The 18721-nt window shown below is 39.0% G+C and overlaps 1 protein-coding gene across 1 annotated transcript in view; it reads right to left on the minus strand.

Moving 5' to 3' along the window:
- SNRNP40 (small nuclear ribonucleoprotein U5 subunit 40) overlaps window positions 1-18721 on the minus strand; it is a 46909-nt gene that overhangs the window by 10262 nt on the left and 17926 nt on the right. The window contains exons 5-6 of the mRNA XM_072609661.1: window positions 7419-7541; window positions 806-926 (exon numbers count right to left, since the gene is read on the minus strand). Coding sequence (XP_072465762.1) covers window positions 806-926; window positions 7419-7541 — 244 coding nt within the window. The remainder of the gene's footprint in view (window positions 1-805; window positions 927-7418; window positions 7542-18721) is intronic.

Raw genomic sequence — 18721 nt, forward strand, 5'->3', positions numbered from 1 at the left:
GTGAGGATCAAGTGAGCTAACCTTTGTGAAAGTGTTTTGAAAATTTACAAACAAAAGCAAGGGATGTTTTGTTATAGAATGGTCTCAAATCAATTGTAGGAATGACTAGGTCGTACACTTTACTCAAGCCTATGCTGCATTTGGTTAGCAGAAAACCTACCCAAGGTAGGAACCAAATGGCTATATCCTCTAACTCAAAAGTTTCAGATAACCTAGCCCCAAATCTAAGGAGACCCTAGCTTATTCTAGAAAAAAAATCAGCATAAAATAAACTGAAGAAGACCAGGATTAAGAATCAAATCCAATTAGGACTATCTGACATTTAGGATGACAATGTTCAATGTTCAATGTCAAGTCACTGAAACTCAGAACATCCTTTAGTCTGAAACACCCAAGCATGGAACTATACATCAAAAGGGAAAACCTCGGCCCTTTGCCTGTCCCTGGCTCCCACCTCTACATTATAAATACTCCCATCTCCTTCCTCTAACATGGTAACCACATTTCTACCCTTCCAAGTGAAAGGCTGGCTAAGGGGAGTAAGAAAGCTGAGGACCTCTTGACTTACCAATCTAACTTTCTCAATGAATCAAAGGAAAGCTTAAGATACAAGCTGAGAAATCTAATCCATTCCTCATCACTTGAAAATGACTCTCTAAAGAGGTTTCAGAAGGCTGTCTCTTATCCTACCCTGGGGGAGGGTGGGGTCTTCCTGATCATGTTTCTATGACCTAATTGCCATCAGATCACTTCTCAGTGATACTCCTAGGATGGTGAAATTGGTAGGGTGCACTCCCAGGGGTACCTGTGTTGTCCATTGCGTTGGAGAGCAGGTAAGATCCTTCAGAACTTAAACTCAATCCTGTCACAGAATCGGCATGGCCCCTCATGGTGTATGTCAGCTTGTTCTGGCGCAAGTCCCAGACCTGGGTGGAGACAAAGTGTTACCAAAGTGTACTTACAATGCTTTGTAACATGTAACATGAGAAATCAGCCCGCAGGGCCAGCAGTGAGAGACTTGCCAGAAAAACTGGTACACTGACTGAACAGAAAACGATTAGGCCCCAAAATTACAAATATGAAAAATATTAAGAATAATGTGAAAATTATATTTATATACTTTTTAACAGTATATAAATATACTTTCAAATATTTATGTGAAATGACACAAAGAAAACAGAATTAAAACACATATACTGACCACAACTATCTAAAAAAGGCAATAAAATTTTACTAGCAAATAGATGAAAAAGAGTTTATGAAGGGTCACAGAAAAGTAGGTTGTGATTATTTCCAAAGGATGGAGACATGGTGAGTGTAAACAGATTTTTATTAAATACATATATTTCTATATGTAGGTGCATGTACACACACATACATAATATTGTGCAAAAGTAGAAAAATCGCCAGGGAGACTGATAACAGGAAAGGGGGGAGGGCAGACTAGTCATGCAGCAAGAGGGAAGAATTACTGACAGATTATCCCTACACTCCAATGTTTACTGTGCAATATCAAGAGGTCTAGCAAGGACCCCACCAACCTGGGTGGACTTGCTGTGGAGGAATGACAGGAAGCCACAGACAATGGCAGCCTCCTCCAGAGGCTGTGGAGCTGCTAACGTATCTGATGGGGCACCACATCAAAGAGATCACAGATCCATCAAAGTACTGAATGACAGTTAGCACTAATTTTTTATTTTTTCTTTTGCTCAAAAGTAAAGTTTGAGTTTTGCTTTTATTTGGAATTTTAGCCAAATTTCATTTGCTTATTCAACACTATCAACATTAAATTACTTCTAATTTAATTAATTAAATTACTTGAGTTTTCCAGAACTCAAGCTGAAAGACAGAAAAGGGATAGATGCACACTCTCCTAGGGAATCAGCTTCTTTGAAGTGCTCTCTTGGTGGCTAGGTGGCGCCACCTTTTAATCTGGAGTTAGGGCTAACATTTATCTTAAATACAAGATTGAAACACTGCTTGTCGGCTGAGCAGGGAAAAGCAGAGCAGCAGTTTCACTGGCCTGGGAACTAAGTCAGGTGCCAGCAATCAAGCCCATCCAGAGGGCAAACAATCCCCCTTTCCCCATCAATAGCACCTTCCTCTGCAGAGCCCAACACACTTTGTTAAGAATTTATTTGTCAGGCTGTTTGCTGCCTCAGGACTCTGGAGTGCTGAGAATGGCGAACGATCTGTTAAAACTGTCATTGCTGCTCCTCACTAGTGGTTTCACTGAAATGTGCTCAACGTGGAAAGAATTAAATGTGTGCTTCTCCATTTCCACATTTCCAAATTTTCCCTCCTTAAGAACTAAAGGATTTGTAAAGGCTGAAAGATGCTTTCATTAGAATCAAAATACTTCTTGGGATCTCACCAGAAATTAAGAGCCAGGCACTTATTTCTGCCAAATTCCTGCAAAAACTCCATTCTGTTGCTTCTCACTCCAAGTCAATTTCCTCTCACCACTGCTGCTCACGACAGGACTACAGAAAAGGGAGAGCCCTGCGTGGCCAGCCACCCAGCAGGTCAGATCTCCTTTTCTCAGCTTTCCCTGCCCTCAGTCTCTTTCCTCATATTGCCTGGCAGAACAGAGCCCCAATGGGTTTCAGAGGGAACTGGCTTGTTCTTAATCCTCAGCTTTTGGAACAAAGAAACTATAACAAATCAGTAGGATTGTATTTAAGTATTGTGTAGAGAATTCATAGGCTGTTGAAAGAATTTTCTAACCCCAGTTTCTTGCTTTTCTAATAACTGACATTTACATGGCTAAGGTTTAAAAAGTGGTGTATAGAGATCAACTCAATTTGAGCCTCACAATAACCCTGAGGCACTTGATTCTCATTTTACAGGGAAGGAAACTGAAGCTCTGAGAAATTACACAGTGAATAAGTTCCAGAGGTGAGATCCTAACCTAGAGTTTCCTGATTCTAGTTCTGTATTCTACCTATTTCCCCTGGGTTCCTGGAACAGCCACCACTACCTATAGATGATTGAGGTTCGATTCAACTCAGCAAATACTGACAGAGTACCTAGTATGTGACATGGGACATATGATGATAAAAACAGAAGAGTCCCTGCCTGCAAGGCAGACTGTAGCCCTACATAGAAGCAAAGATAACAGTGGCTTGATTTTACCAGTTCTCTGAGGAGATGTCACCCACAGAGCAGCAGGTCTCTGCAAAAGTCCCCGCTGATGCTTTCTGTATTTCCTCAATACCCAATTAATACTCAGTGACTCCCCGAGGGCAGGGTGGTAGTGCAGAAAGAGCATTACACTGAGTATTACAAAGACCTAGTTTGCAGTTCTGACTCTTCCACTACATATGTGATTTAGGAAAGTTCTCTGGTCTTGGTTTTGCAAGGGATCCATGAACTTGGATGGAGGAAAAAAAGTTTTTATCTTCATTAATCTGCCAGAAAGTTAGCAGCATTTCTTTCATTATGAAATTGAAAAAAAAGATTAGGTCTATGACACAAAAAAAGGTTAAGAATCTCTAGGCTAAATGATCTTTAAGGTTAATTTTCTATGATCTGCCAATGAACAGGGATTTTCATTTCTTCCTTTGGTAATGGGTTTTTAAAAAATAGTTCAATGGTGTCATGAAGAGATCATTAAAAATGATGACCAGCTTCCCTTTGATCAGCTGCAGTTACTCTCCTCCAAGGCAATATCTATCTATCTACTTGTGTACACAACCCATGGGGCACTCATTGCAGCTGTAGAGGTGAGAAGAGAAGAATCACGGAGGGAAACAGACTCGGGAGAGAGTCCTGAAGCAGCAAGTCCTCCTTCCTCTCTATCTCACAAGCCTGCCTCTTTCTAGTCTCACACCCTTAAAACATCATTTTCCAGATTAAAAGTAGCCTAGAGAGTTTGGGTGGGATTAGGAGTATGGGAGGAATGGTGAAATACCATCCCATACAATTAACTTATGAGAAAAAAAGGCACTAGACAAGTCAGTTCTGAACAATTCAAGAACACAAAAGCTATCTCTTCCCCTTGGTAACCCCTCCACCCAAAGGGGAAAAGGTGCCTTTTTTGACATCCTAATTAAGGGGAAAGGGACCAAGGCCACCCTGTGGCTACAGCTCCTGCTACCATCCTGTTCACTCCTCCTCTGCTGTCTAAACTAGGATATCCTTCACCTCCTACCTCCATGGCTTAACAGTACAGATCCTGAACAACCACATTAAGGCTAATTTCCCAGCTTCCCAATGCTACAGCCCACTCCTCAGAGGACATCGAGAGCACGGACTCAGAGTCACTGCTGTTAGGCAGTTCCAACTCTCCACCCTATCTCCACCTGCACAGCCTTAGACTTTAAGAACCACCAGGCTGACTGTCCACCTCCACAGCTTAAAAGGAGATCCCACTCATGCCCAGTACCACCTCAAGCTTCCAAAACTGTCACCCCTAGTTCCACCTTCAATATCAGATGTAGTTGAGAGGCTGCAAGGAAGCTAACATTTTCATCCATCTCCCTTACTGACAATATAAAAGCCCTGCAATTCAATTTCTTACCCAGAACACCTTTTGGAGGCCCACCCCTGTTGCCACTGTCACCCCTAAATGGAGATAATAAGAAAAATCAAAGACAAATTCTAGTACAATGTAGAAATTCTATAATATGAGAGAACCAGATGATAAAGCTTCTTTGGAATTAAACTGTATAATAAATACATTAAAGGAAGACTAATTGTGGGGTTTGAGGGGGGAGAAGCACAGAAAGAAACAAAGGCACAATTAATAAAAATGCAGAGTAACACTGAAGAAATGGCAGCAGCAAATAGTACAATAAAGTCATATGAAGGACAATTAGTAGGGAAAATAAAATTGAATTATCTCTAAATATAAGCACCTGAATGACAACCAATGTAGGTGCAGAACAAAGTAAGAAGGGAGACAGATGTAGAATGGTGAACTTTAGATCAGAATTCTTGAAGATATTAGAAAAGAAACAAAGAAAATTACTTGGGACAGTGCTTGTGGATAAGGGGAAGTTTCCAGAGTAGACAAGAAAAGGTGATACTCTGCAAGCAGAGTGAAGACACTAGACCTCAGCATGAAAAAATCCTAATTACAAATCTCCAAAGCATGTAATTGTTAAGTTCCAGAATTACAAAGACCTTCAAATGACAAGGAAAAAAATATAAAAATGCCAATTAGACTATCATCTAACTTTTCAAAAATAAGGAGATAATTAATGAAACTAGACAAGACTACACTAAAGCTTTAAAAGCATGGAATTAGATATTAAAGTATAGAATATAGATGCTATAATTATGAGTAATTTGAGTAGCATTTGAAAGTAAAATACCTACTAGCATTACAGAAATTTCAAATTGAATTAAGAGAAACAATAAAATACTTTAAATATGTTATTACATATACTTAATCATTTTTTCAAGAAGCTTTGCAGCTGTAAGAGAAATATTTAAGTTGGAGTTTGAATAGGAAAAAATGCATATTAAGACTAGCACCAAAAGGCAGAGGGCTAAAATATATCCATAGTTATTACTAAAGACATTTAAAACAGTAAGATATCATAAAAAAATCAAGAGAAAGGTGAACTGACACTCCTAAAACTTATCTATAACAAAAAGGGGCCAAGCCTCAGGGAATAATAAGAAATTCGTTTCCATAATTTAAATTAGAAAATTTAATTTGGCTTGCTAATTGGTTTTTAACAGTAGAAACAGTTATAGAAAATTAAAATAGATTTTACTCCCGCTAGACACATCAAGAACAATAAGATGGGAGGGGAGGTTTGGAAATGTGAGAAGACTTAGAACAATAAACGTCAAGCTCTTCTAAGAGTAGACCAAGAGACAAAACTTGTGTTTTGCTTACAGGTAATGTATACGACACAAAATGACACATATGGATCAAAATTAAGAGGTGGTCTAATTACATCATGCAACTGCAAGCTCAAAAAAAGCAAACGCAGTAATAAGGACACTGTCACACAAAGTTGAATGCAAACTAAAAAACTGTGGGCATTATGGCAATGAAAGAAACAATGAGCAAGATATTTCATTTTACATTTTTATACACAAACATTCAGAATGGTCTCAGAAGAAAAAACAAAATCATAACAGTAAAGGACTTTAAAATTTCAATATCAGACTATTTAAGAGAAGAAAAAGAAGCAACAAACTTGTTACTGAATGAGTAGAAAATAAGATGAAGAGAGAAATTTAAGTGACTGAAATAAATGATCCTTGTATGTTCTTTTCATATAAAATATAAAACTTTCAGAAAAACTGATCCCTGGCTTGGTTTTAAAAAGCTATATTTGGTAAATCCAAAAAAGCAGAAATCTTGCATGTTGTATTTTCAAGATGACAATGCAATAAAATCAAATAATACCATGAATAAAAACTATAGAGCAACAATGAAAATTAATATACTAAACTCCTTTAGGTCTAACAAAAATCACAAAGAGGATAAGAGAATGCTTATAAAGCTACGATCACACTAACACTATATAACAAAATCTATAGTGTACAGGCAAAATAGTTCCTACAAGTAAATTTATAGTACTGAGTGACAACATTAATAAGAAAGAATGGGAGAAAACAAAAATCTACACTAAAAGACATTAGAAAAGGAACAAACAGTCCAAAGAGATAATGAAAAGAGCAGAAATAAATAGAACATGAGAGAACAATTTAATTAATAAATAGCACAAAGCTGGTTTTTTCGAAAAGGCTAATAAAAATAGATAAGCCATTAGTACAAGCAAAAAAAAGGAGAAAGAGAAACACAAATCAACAAAATTACAAAGAAAAAAAAAGATCACAATAAGCATAAAAAAATTAAGAATATCATTAGGGAATACTGTGTAAAAATATTCTAACAAATTAAAGGATCCTAGAGAAATGGTTGATTACATATTAAAATATAAATTACCCAAATTGACAAAACAGGAAATTAATAACTTAAATAAACCAATTCCACAGGAGGATATAATAAAAGTAACCAAATAAAATACCCCACTGTGGTATACTAGAAAAAACTCTGAGCTTGGATTCAAGGCAGACCTCAATTTGAGTGCCTCAGACACTCACTAATTTCATAACCCAAGCAAGTCCTTAAACTTCTCTGGGCCTCAGTTGCCTCACCTGAAAAATGTTAATAAGTGCAGAATAGAATCTACGAAGAATTGCTACAGCAAATAAACTCTGTAAAACCTGAATGCACCATATGAATGTCAGCACTAATGATGATCGTTACTGATACTGATCATCGTTAATGATAAACAGATAAAAAGGAACCGGAGAAATCATTTCAGAAAATGCCTGGCTTCCATTAAAGTCATAAAAGGCTTCACTGGTATACCATGTGCAGATACACCATAAACTTATAGGTGTGAAAAGGAGATGGGAAGAGGGGCATGATCCCATAGGAGACACACCTTGATGTCATTGTCGATACCACCAGAGATAATCTGATCACTGGTGTCATTGAAGGTCACGGTCAACACCTGGTAGGTATTCTGAAATGTCTGGACAGCTGCTTTCTTCCGGATATCCCAAAGCTGAAACGACAGAATCCAGATGTTCAATTAACAATGCAGCTCGCTCCCACTGCAAAGTCTTTCCCGTTCAAGGGCTCAAGTGTCATTACAGAACAATGTAACTAAAACAATGGCTGCACATAGACCCGAAATTCTCCAGCGCTCCTGAGGATCCATGTCAAATGTAGCAAGCATTTATTAACCACTTACAGCATACCAGATACCTTGCTAGGCACTGAGCATATGATGACAGAAATGAAACAATCCCTGCTCTCAAGTCTAGCTTCTATTGGGGGAGACAACATACACATGCCCTCTTTTTCTTTATAAGGTACTAGAGAGGTAGCGTGGCATAGAGGACTGGGAGCTAGCCTTGAAGTCAAGAAGGCCTAGATGTTCAACCTGACCCTGTTGCACCATGGCTGTGTGACCCCACACATGTCCCTTCATCTCTCACTGCTTTAGGCAACTCTCTAAGACTCAAAACTGCCAACTTGTACTGCTGGTAGATGCCCCCCCCCCCCACAGGAGACCCCTACATTGATGAAAACAAAGTCCTATTCCAGAAACATAAGGTATTTGGGAAGGATGGAAGTTGGGAAAGAGGTCTTGGCAGCTAGCATGAAGAAAGGAAAGAAAGGAGGTATTTCTATGAGAAGAGAGAGGGCTCCAACTCTACCGACATGTGGAGCCTGTTGGGTCAAACCAATCTGGTATCCCTCTGACATGGCCCCATTTCACTGATTCCATGAAAAAGATCCTCAGAAAGGTGAACTGCCCCAGTGATGTTCCTTCTACAATGCCATATTGCCTGCTATTTAAAACTGCCCAACATCACTCAGTTCTTTCTGTCATTTCAGCCATGTCTGACTCTTCATGACCCCAAAGATACTGGCTATCTGTGAAATGGATTTTCCAGGTCAGTTGCTTTTCCAATGAGATATTTCACATTGTCTTCTATTTTTTCATTCTTTTGGTTTTGCTTTATAATTTCTTGATTTTTTCATGAAGTCATTCACTTCCATCTGCTCCATTCTAGTTTTTAAGGAATTATTTTCTTCAGTGAGCTTTTGGACCTCCTTTTCCATTTGTCCAATTCTGTTTTTTAAGGCATTCTTCTCCTCATTGGCTTTTTGGATCTCTTTTGCTATGTGGGCTAGTTTATTTTTTTAAGGTGTTATTTTCTTCAACATTTTTTTGAGTCCCCTTTAGCAAGCAGTTGACTCATTTTTTTATGATTTTCCTGCATCATTCTCATTTCTCTTCCCAATTTTTCTTCTATTTCTCTTACTTCATTTTCAAAATCCTTTTTGAGCTCTTCCATGGCCTCTCCTGAGAGCAGTTCATATTTTTCCTGGAGGCTTTGAATACAGGAGCTTTGACTTTGTTATCTTGTTCTGGTTTTATGTTTTGATCTTCCTTGTCACCAAAATAAGATTCTATAATCTGATTATTTCCCCTTGTTTACTCATTTTCCTAGCCAATTACTTGACCTGAGCTCTTTGTCAAGGTAGTTTCCTGCTTCCAGTGGGGGCAGGTCAGCTGTTTGATCACCCCATAATCTGTGGGACTAGACCTCCAAAAACAGCTGCTGCTACTGCAGCAGCAGCTGTGGGCTTCTTGGGGGTTCTCTACCCCACCCCCTCCACTCCACTACTCTCTCACACAGGCCTGACAAGTTTTTTCCACTGACCTTCCAAGTTGTCATCAGCATTTTGGGGTCAAGAGGTCTGAAAACTGCCATAGCTGCCAGTGATTCGGTGCCCCTGAGGTCCACTCAGACCCTGCCTTTGCTTGCGCAGCCCACACTGGACTGTGTTCTGTTCCTAGCCCGACGCTTCCCTTCGACCTTCCAGGCTGTCTTGGCCTGGAGATTTGCTTCACTCCATCATTCTGTGGGTTCTGCAGCTCCAGAATTTGTTCAGAGTAATTTTTTACAGGTATTTTGCTGGGTTTGCGGGGAGAGCTCAAGCAAGTCCTTGCTTTTATTGTGTCATCTTGGCTCCACCCCCTCCTTCCCTTTCACTCTTAACATTTTATAAATCTTTGGAATTAATTCAGTGGGAAAAAGACCTCTGGGTCACATTTATGTTTCCATTTATGGTCCAATGTTTCCAATTGATTATATCTCAGAGGACCACTGAGAGCTCTGCTGCTCTGAGGGTGCAGTCAAAGGACATCAGTTTAAATTATAGCATGCTGCCATGGGGCAGGCAAATAGAGTCAAAGGAGAACATTTTGATTATATGACCTCAAATATGGCACTTACCTCAATTCATCTGACCAAATGTTTTTGACCTTCCCCCAGAGGTCAGAGTTGTGGTTTTCCTGGTATTAGCTGAGAAGTCCTCCCTATCTCTGTACCTGAAGCATTTCAAAGATGAAGACACACTGTGGTATGATGGAAAGAGCATAGGATTTGTAGGTCCTGTCAAAGGTCCTGGATTCAAATTCCAACTGTGTGATTTATTAGTTGGGAAACTTTTGCAAGACTCTTCCCCTCTTCCATTCTTTGGACCTCAATTTCCTCAAATGTAAAATGAGGTGGTTGGAATAGATGTTAAGGTTCTTTTCAGCTGGAAATCCTATGGTTCCATCAGACTAAAGCTCTTAGGGCACCTCACTAGCTCATTACTTTTCCTGAAACATTCTGCACACAGTATCCACTATCCTGCTCAAACACCTTCAGTGGATCACTAATGCTTATATGATGGTCTAAATTCCCTTGGGCAGCATTTGCAGCCAGCCCTCCATTATCTGACTCTAATGTACTTTTCTGGTGTCATCTCCCAATGACCCAACAAATGAAGCACCTGACTCATCTTACTCAAACTGGTCCTTTTCCTTAAGTGCAGATTTATCATGTGACTCCCTAGATCAACTCCAAAGGCTTCCAATTGCCTCTAGGACAAACATAAGCTCCTCTGCTTAGCATTCAAAGCCCTCAACAACCTGGCCCCAATCTTTACAACTTCAAAGGACAACACTCCCCTTCTTACATTCCATGATTGGCCAAAGTGGCCTGCTTTCCTCACATGTCACTCCTTTGCACTGGCTGCCCCATATCCCTGAAATGGAGTCCCTCCTTAGCTCTTCTTAATAGAATTTCTCTCTTGATTTAAGATGCAGTTCAATAAAAATAATTTAACTCAATAACCCAGTATACAATAAACCTGAAAACATAAATTACCTAGAAAATAACTCCCTATTTAACAAGAACTGTGGAAAAACTGTAAAGCAGTCTGGCAGCAATTAGATTCAGAGCAACATCCAACACCATATTCCACAAAAAATTTGAAATGGGTGATTTGAATATTAAAGATCATGCCACTAAAAATTCAGAATAGGAAACCATTTGCATTTCATAGCTAAGAGTGTGAAGATAAATTCTTATCAAACAAGAGATAGAAGCTATGATAAAAGAAAAGACAATTTCCATTACATAAAATTTATTTGATTTGTATGAATGCTTTTGCACTCCAAAATGGAACCTACCTAGGAATAACAAAAAGACTAATGTTCTAACGAGGAAAAAAAAATTTGTATCAAATAGTCCTGATAAGGATTCAATATTCAAGATATATAGGCAATTAAATATATAAAACCAAAAGTGAGCTTTGGAGATATGCACTGTAATGCCCATGCCCCACATGACACAGAGATAATGTTGAGACTGAAAAAGTAAGGGTCACAACCATAACAGCAGTGAGTCTGGGTGATGCCAATGATTGAGAATTTTGCAAGGCCTTGACTACTGGCCATTCTAGAGTCCTAAGTCTTGAATCAGAGACAGGTTTCCTAATGAGTTTAATTTAATTTAATTTTTTATTTTGAACTTAAAACATAAAAAATATTTTATATTGCAAAAGAGAATTGTAAATGAATAAATGAATCTATTTCATATTACCTTTTTTTAAAAAGCAAAATAAATTCCACACACTTTCAAAACTGGTCTACTTGTCTGTGCTTTGAGTGTCAAAAAAATGTTTCAATGGAATTCTTTTGGCTATCACTACGGTTAACGCCCTACCCCCATTCCTGTACCACATTACTTAAAAGTATTTGTGGGGGAACCAAACCCCGTAACAAATTAGCATAATCAAACACAACAAATTCACATGGTAACAATGTCCAAAAATGTAAGTTGATGCCCCTCTGTCAGGAAGTGGGGAATATGTTTTATCATGTCCTCTGGACACATGGAAAAGTCATTGCTCTAATTATAGTTCTTAAATTTTTCAAAGTTGTTTTTTTACAATGTTTTTGTACTTTTATAAATTGTTCTCTAGGCCCTGCTCATTGTGTTAATTCTTATTGCTTGGGATAAGTATATCTTTTGTCATTTCTTTCAGACTATTAATATTCTATTATACTTCTATAATACAATTTGTTCAGCCATTTCTTCAATTGTTTAAAAGGCAATCTAAGGCACCTTCTTAACTGGGTTCTAGTCATGCCTCAGCCCCCACCCCCTTGCTTCTTTTAATTCCCCTTTTGAGATCAGGAAGTTTGCTTTCCTCATAACAAGTCCCCGTCTGGGATTATCCTCCCTTTTAAACCCTCCTTTGCTGTACTTCTACACCAAATTCTCTGTGTATATGTGTGTGTCCAACTCTCCTTTGTCCATTTACATTGAGAGAGGTTTTCTGAAGCCTAGTCTTTCCACCCCTTCTTTATGTTTATATGGTCTTCTTTTCATGTGCTCCAGTAATGAGAAATTGTGAAATAGCAAGCTCTATCTGCTTCTTCCTTCTTTTACCTTCCATTCTATTTCCCTTCTTCCAATCCTCAGAAAAGAATCAACCCACTCCTAAGTCTTTTATCTCCCTTGACACCCTCTGAAGACAAGGTCTTGAAGGGACACTTTTCTTTTCCCTTCAGAATGTTAACACCACACTATCCTACTGCCCCTTCTGACTGTTCAAATACATTTTCTTTTAAGAGTTTCTCTTTACTCTTCTTATGTTAGCATTTCAAAATTCCTGGTGTTTTCATTGGAAAGATTTGAAAATTCTCTCTATTCTACCAAAGCTCTAGTTCACCTCTGCAGGATTATATTTAGCCTTGCAGAATAGGATATTCTTGGTTGTAAGACTGTATCTTTTGCCTTGTGGAAAGATTTAGTCTAACCTTAACCTGCACAATTTGAAAACAAATGTTTTCTTAGGAATTCAGAATTCCTTAAATATGATTATGTAGAATGTACACATATCAGTTTTTGAAAGTTTGGCATTATCCAACTATTTATGTAAGTGTATTGATTAGTAACGCTACGTGTTTGTAAGATTGTAAAGCTCCTTGGAGTCAGATCTATTTCTTACCTTTGGACGTCCAGCCCCATAGCATAATGCCTTTAACACTTGGTAGGCACTTAATACACTGGTTGAATTCAATCTCTGTTTAATCCAAAGCAAGAACTTAGTATCTACAGGTGTTGGAAATGACAAGATAAAGATGCTGATTTTGTCAATATGTGTATATATATGCGTACTGTTTAGCTCATATTTACACAGCAGTTAATAAAGGACTTTTTGCAAAACAATCTTGGGAAGTAGGCAGTGATAGTATTGTGATTCTTGCTTCAAAGATGAGGAAACTGAGGCTTCCTAATCTGGTCACGTGGCTGGTAGCACAATGGAGATGTGAACCAAGACCTTTGGATCCCAAGCAAATGTGCATACATTTAACAATGGGCTGCCAAAGCAGATGTTAACCCATTTCTCTCCTTCACCTTTTATCTGAAAACTGCTACTGTTAACATGCAGTAATTGTGGGGCAGTGGAAAAGGAAGATTTAATCTAAAAAGAATACTGTGCAAATTCTCATCTGATTAAGCAGTGAATTAAAATTATAAAACTTGAGCTGATCTAATCAAAATAAAATCTATTGGATTCCACTCCTAATACCACGAGGAGGTAAACATATGAGAATATCACATATTTGAACCTTTTCAAGTGTAATGGTAACTTGAATTGGAAAATCTTTCCTATTCATTAACACGTCCATTAAGTCACATGGAGCCTGGTGGGAGGAGTTTGCTGAATGGATGGAGCAGGAAGAGGCAGAGTTGAGAGGAAGTTAGTCTTGAGAGAAGTCAGAGCTAGGAAGGATGCAGGCTCCTGGGCAACATGAGTGATTTTGTTTAAGCAGGCTCCTGGGCAACATGAGTGATTTTGTTTAAGAGAGCCTGCTTGTGATGAGTGTAATGGAGCTGGTTTGTGGGAAGCCTAGCAGGGGGAAGGCTTGGGGATGGTATTGTCCTCTGCATTGTTATTGTGTACAGATTTTTTTTTGCTGTGATGGATTTGGGTCTGAATAAATGTTTTGGTTCTGCCTTACATGTGGAGAGTCTGTGGTATTTTGTGAATCTGAATTGCACCATGATATTCATGGCTGTCATGGGTGCTGTGAATATTGCAATGGTTCTAAATCAAGGTGGTGGATTTAGCTAGAAGTTTTTTCTGGGACAAGACCATAGAAACATGGGTAGCTACTTTGTAAACAGAAAGTTTGTTAGAAGCAGTATAATGCATTGAATCTGGAATCCAAACATCAACGTTCAAAACCTGGCTCTGATACTGACCACGTGTGTGATGTTGGACAAGTCACTTACCTTCTTATGGGCCTCAGTTTTCTCATTTGTAAAATAAGGGGTTGAATTAAATGATCTCTAATATCCCTTCTACTTTTAAATCTATGATCCTAATTTGAATTACTTGTCTGTAAAATTCTATTATGCACATGCTTGGAAAGTCATTCCAAAAGGAAGCATTCTCATATTCTGAAATTCATTTGCTTGGTATAATCAATGATATAACTTATAACACAATGACAAACTGGGTGACTTATCAGATACTATGTTGCCCTTATGAATAGAAATGGAGATATATCTGTCATATAGCATTCATTATGGGAGTGTCAGGAGCTTCACAATACATGTGAGAAGAGATGTAAGGTATTAAGTCTGTGTACACAGCGTGGCCACCCGCATCTAGAATACAATTACGTTTACAGAAAATGCCTTACTATTGACAACCTACAAACTGAGATATCATCTTCAGATATGAGATATTATAAGTAGTCTGAATGTTCAAATCCATACTTTCCAAGGAATTATACAAATGTCATGAAAATGTAAATTTTGGGCTATTTGTCATATGGAAAGTTTGTATCAAAACTGAAAATATACTGTTTCTTATATGAGGTGAGAAAGAATGGAGTTTGCTGCTCAAAAGATACTACTTGCAGATTTTGTAATCTGTTTCTCAGAAACTCCCACGCTGAGAAGGCTACACAATATCATTTTTATCTATCTAGTATGGCGATGGACATGACAATGGCCTGTATGATTGCTCTTTAAGGACCAACGGAACTAAGTTTAGAAGCTCATCACCGGAAGGTTAGCCACTAAGTGAGGAAGACTGAAACAGGGATAGGCTGTAATCTCCATAGATGGTATGCCTACACTAAAGGAATCACAAAGTTTTAAAACACCAAAGAGGTATTTACTATCATTCTTTCACATCCTATCTTTTGCTACTTAGTTAGCTGTACACTTTTTAGAATCTGCTGGTGACTACTCCAATTGTTTAAAGCAACATCCACTTAGTTATGGGAGTCAACATATCACAGTATATACACAGAAGTCCATCCTAGTTCAGCATAAGTGAGACTAAAAAACCTCTAAGGTCCCATGTGCAGACCTGAAATCCCATACATGTCATATGAATGAGAAATGGGGGCTGGAAGCTTGAGAAGAAAGCAAATTAAGAATGTGAACCAAGGGCTCAATGAGATAGAGCATGCTGGCCATACAGACCTCTTAGAATACTTGAGAGGAGGCACTGGGTGGTACAGAGAGGACTAGATTTGTCCCCAGGAAAAACCCAGGCTCCCATGGTATCCTTGGGATTACCAGCTGTGCGATGGTGACTGTCACTCAGCCTCTCCAAACTCCAAACTCAGCAGTCAAATGGGTCACCTCACAGGCTGTCACGTGGATCATATGAGACAATGTATGTGAAACAGCACGGAAACCTTAACATGCCACGGGAATGTAGGCAGCAATGATCTTCACTCTCTGCTGCTACAACTTCATGCTATTACCCTAATCTGCTCTCATTATCATGCAAATTTTTAGCATTTATTCTACTTCTAGTATTTATTCTAGAGTTGTCTTAATCCGACTCCTCTGATTGGACCACCCAGTAAAATTAGGAACACCATTGTGATGAGGAAATCTCTCGTTCTAAGAGAAATGGTGTGGAATAGTGGACAGAAACACCCTTAGTCAGGAAGACGTGAGCTCTAGTCCCATCTCTGACATGTATGGGTTGTGTGACCCTGGGCAAGTCACTTACCCTCTCGAGGCCCCAGGCAACTCTCTAAGACTAGAAGTTGCAGAAGAGGTGTCAGTCTGCATTGGTAGAGGACGTTCCTCACCAGGAGTTCCCCTACACCGATAAAATCAGAGGTTTGAACCAAAAAAAAAAAAAAAAGTTCTCAGAATGAATTTACTCTAAAAGGACACATGCCCATATATGTAAAAAAAAGTCAAAAGAAAGGGAAATAGAGATATGATGAAATAATAATCCTATATTAGACTCCTTCAGGAAGATAATGCTCAGGAACAGAGGGAAATCAGAGAGAAAGCCCAGAAACACAATCAGAATTGATTGCTCTTGACCTCCCAAGGACAACAATGGATTTGATAAAATTCAGAACAGGGGAGATCTGGACAAGTAACTGTGGAGCAGAGATCTTCGAGGACTCAGCTCTAATGTCTGACCCTGAAAAGGGAAGAACCAACAACAATGTGGGGCCTTAGTATGGCTCACCCAAGCCAGGAGAAAAGAAACCTCTTTGGGAGAGGATCTACATATAACATGTCCAAGGATTGGTCTGAGGTCTGCAGAGAATCCCATGTCCAGCTCCCTGGAAAACACAGAGGCAACAATTACACAGTCCAAGGGTTTTCAGAAGGGATGGTGAAGATTCTACCCAGAAAGCCATGTTCCTCCCCCTCCACATACTTGCTTGGAGATCTTATCAGCCTATGCTGGATTCTCTATCACATTCTCTGTCTATATCTCTACACCTGGTCTATGTTCTACTCAGGAAACATTTTGGTTTTAAGGACTTGAATGGAGGCAAGAACAAACCTATGTCCTTCTGCTTTATGGTTTAGAAATGGAAAGCAGAAGTAACATGGGTCACTCCAGGGAACATATGGCAAGGCTGGTTGCTTTTGTTTGTGCAAGAACGTGGAAGCCAGGAATGGTGGAAGAAAGAAGACAGGAGGGTTAAGCAAAAGACAGCCAGATACAAGGCTCCATGAGAAAGAATCAGTGAAATTTCACAAGTGAGGATAAAGAATTTATTAATCAATTGAGATTTATGTAAATGAGAATGATCAATGTAAAAGTTACTGCTCAGCATGCAGGACTATACATGTGAATGATTACTCCTTTGACCTGGATCAGACCTGCTGACTAATCAAACTAGTAGGATGAGCAAAAGCGTAAAATCAGAAGAACAAAATGAGCTGTCCAGCTAAATAATCTCATTTTATCCATATACTTTAAAGAAAGCCAGTGAATCTTCCGCCTGGCCACTGGAGTGCATGAATTATGCACAAGAGGCAATGTCATTCCACCCATGAGATATTCAATCCTCAATACTGCAAATGAACTTATCTTTTTACTCTTCTACTCTCGTTACTGATTTGTCCTTCAAAATGCTTCCTGATTAGATGGAGAGAACCCTGACTGAGGATTCCAAAAGTTAGGGATGCAGGGAGTCAGAGGAAACAAAAAAGATGGATAGCCATTCTCCAGTCTCAGTTTCCTCAAAAAGAAAACAAGTCAGACAGATTAGATGATTGTGAAAGGTCCTTCCAGTTCTAAAAGTACTGCTTCTTCATCTCTAAACTGTTCCAGCCACCCACAGGGCAAGCCTTACCCACAGGAAGAGCAGGCAGTGGGGTGAAGAAAGGCCCCTTACTCAAAATAAATTGTTTCTCAGGCATCAGCCGAATCTATAAAGATTACTAATGTTCTTCTAGACTTGCTGAGGGGGGGAGAAAGACATAAAATAAACAAAATAAGCCTCCCTAATCCCTGCCAATTTTCCCTAGCAGATTCTATATCCTCTGAACCTCCTACCTCCATTTGGAAAAAACTGGATTAAAAATGAATAAAAAGATGGAGACACAGTGTTCATGCAATGGTAGTTGGTTTGCTCTAAGTTTTTCTACAAGCTCTGAAATAGGAAGATTTCTATGTAAATCTATCAAAGTCAGCTCAGACAACTGGTAATCACAGAGTCCTGTCAATACCAGCGTGCTCCCTATGTTCCTACAGCACCTTATGGCTCCCAAAGCACTTCTGCCTACATATGGTCTCTCATTAAATCATGACAGCAGCCTTGTAGATGGGTAGGCCAAGTAGTATTTTCCCCGTTCTACAGATGAGTTCAGAGACTATAACGTGAAACAGACACAGCTGGCCTGAGAGTCAGGAAAACCAAAGTTCAATTCCCACCTCTTACAGGGTTAAGTCCCATAACCTGAGAGTCCCAGGAGACTCTTAAGCTGCAGAGAAGGTACTCATTGATTCTGGTACAGGAAATTGTTACTAGGAGCTAACTCTGTATGCCACTGAAACCACAGAGCCAGTCCACCTTAAAGAGGGGAAATAAAGAAAAAGAAACATGAGCAAACCTCACCCAACTAGTGAGGGGTAGAGCGAGAAATGAAAGCCAGGACCTCCAGTCCCACCCCAGGGATTCTTGTGCTGAGCTAGGCTGCTTCTTCTTGAAAGCTTGGCCTCTTAACAGTGCAGCACAAGTTCCCAGAAGGCCCGGTAGCATGGCCTTTGCATCATTACAAATCAACATCCTTATGTAAATAAATCTAACTAACTGTATACACAAAAAAGGGCTTCATTTGCAGATGAGACGGTAGCTCATGAGCTAGAAAAAAGATGACCAAGTTTCAAAAGAGCAATAAATATTCTCCTGGAATACCATCATCGATAACTGAAAATGAATGCCAGAAGGAATTCTTTAAATAACTAAGATAATCATATCATTTGCCATAGAGACATCTGAGTAAACCTTTTTGTAGAGTCAGAATATGAATGGAATTTATGTAAGGAAGAATCATTTAGCATTGGATCTCAGTACTTACAGATGGATAGACA

The sequence above is a fragment of the Notamacropus eugenii genome, chromosome 5, assembly GCF_028372415.1.
Source record: "Notamacropus eugenii isolate mMacEug1 chromosome 5, mMacEug1.pri_v2, whole genome shotgun sequence".
In the NCBI taxonomy this organism is placed as follows: Eukaryota; Metazoa; Chordata; class Mammalia; order Diprotodontia; family Macropodidae; genus Notamacropus; species Notamacropus eugenii.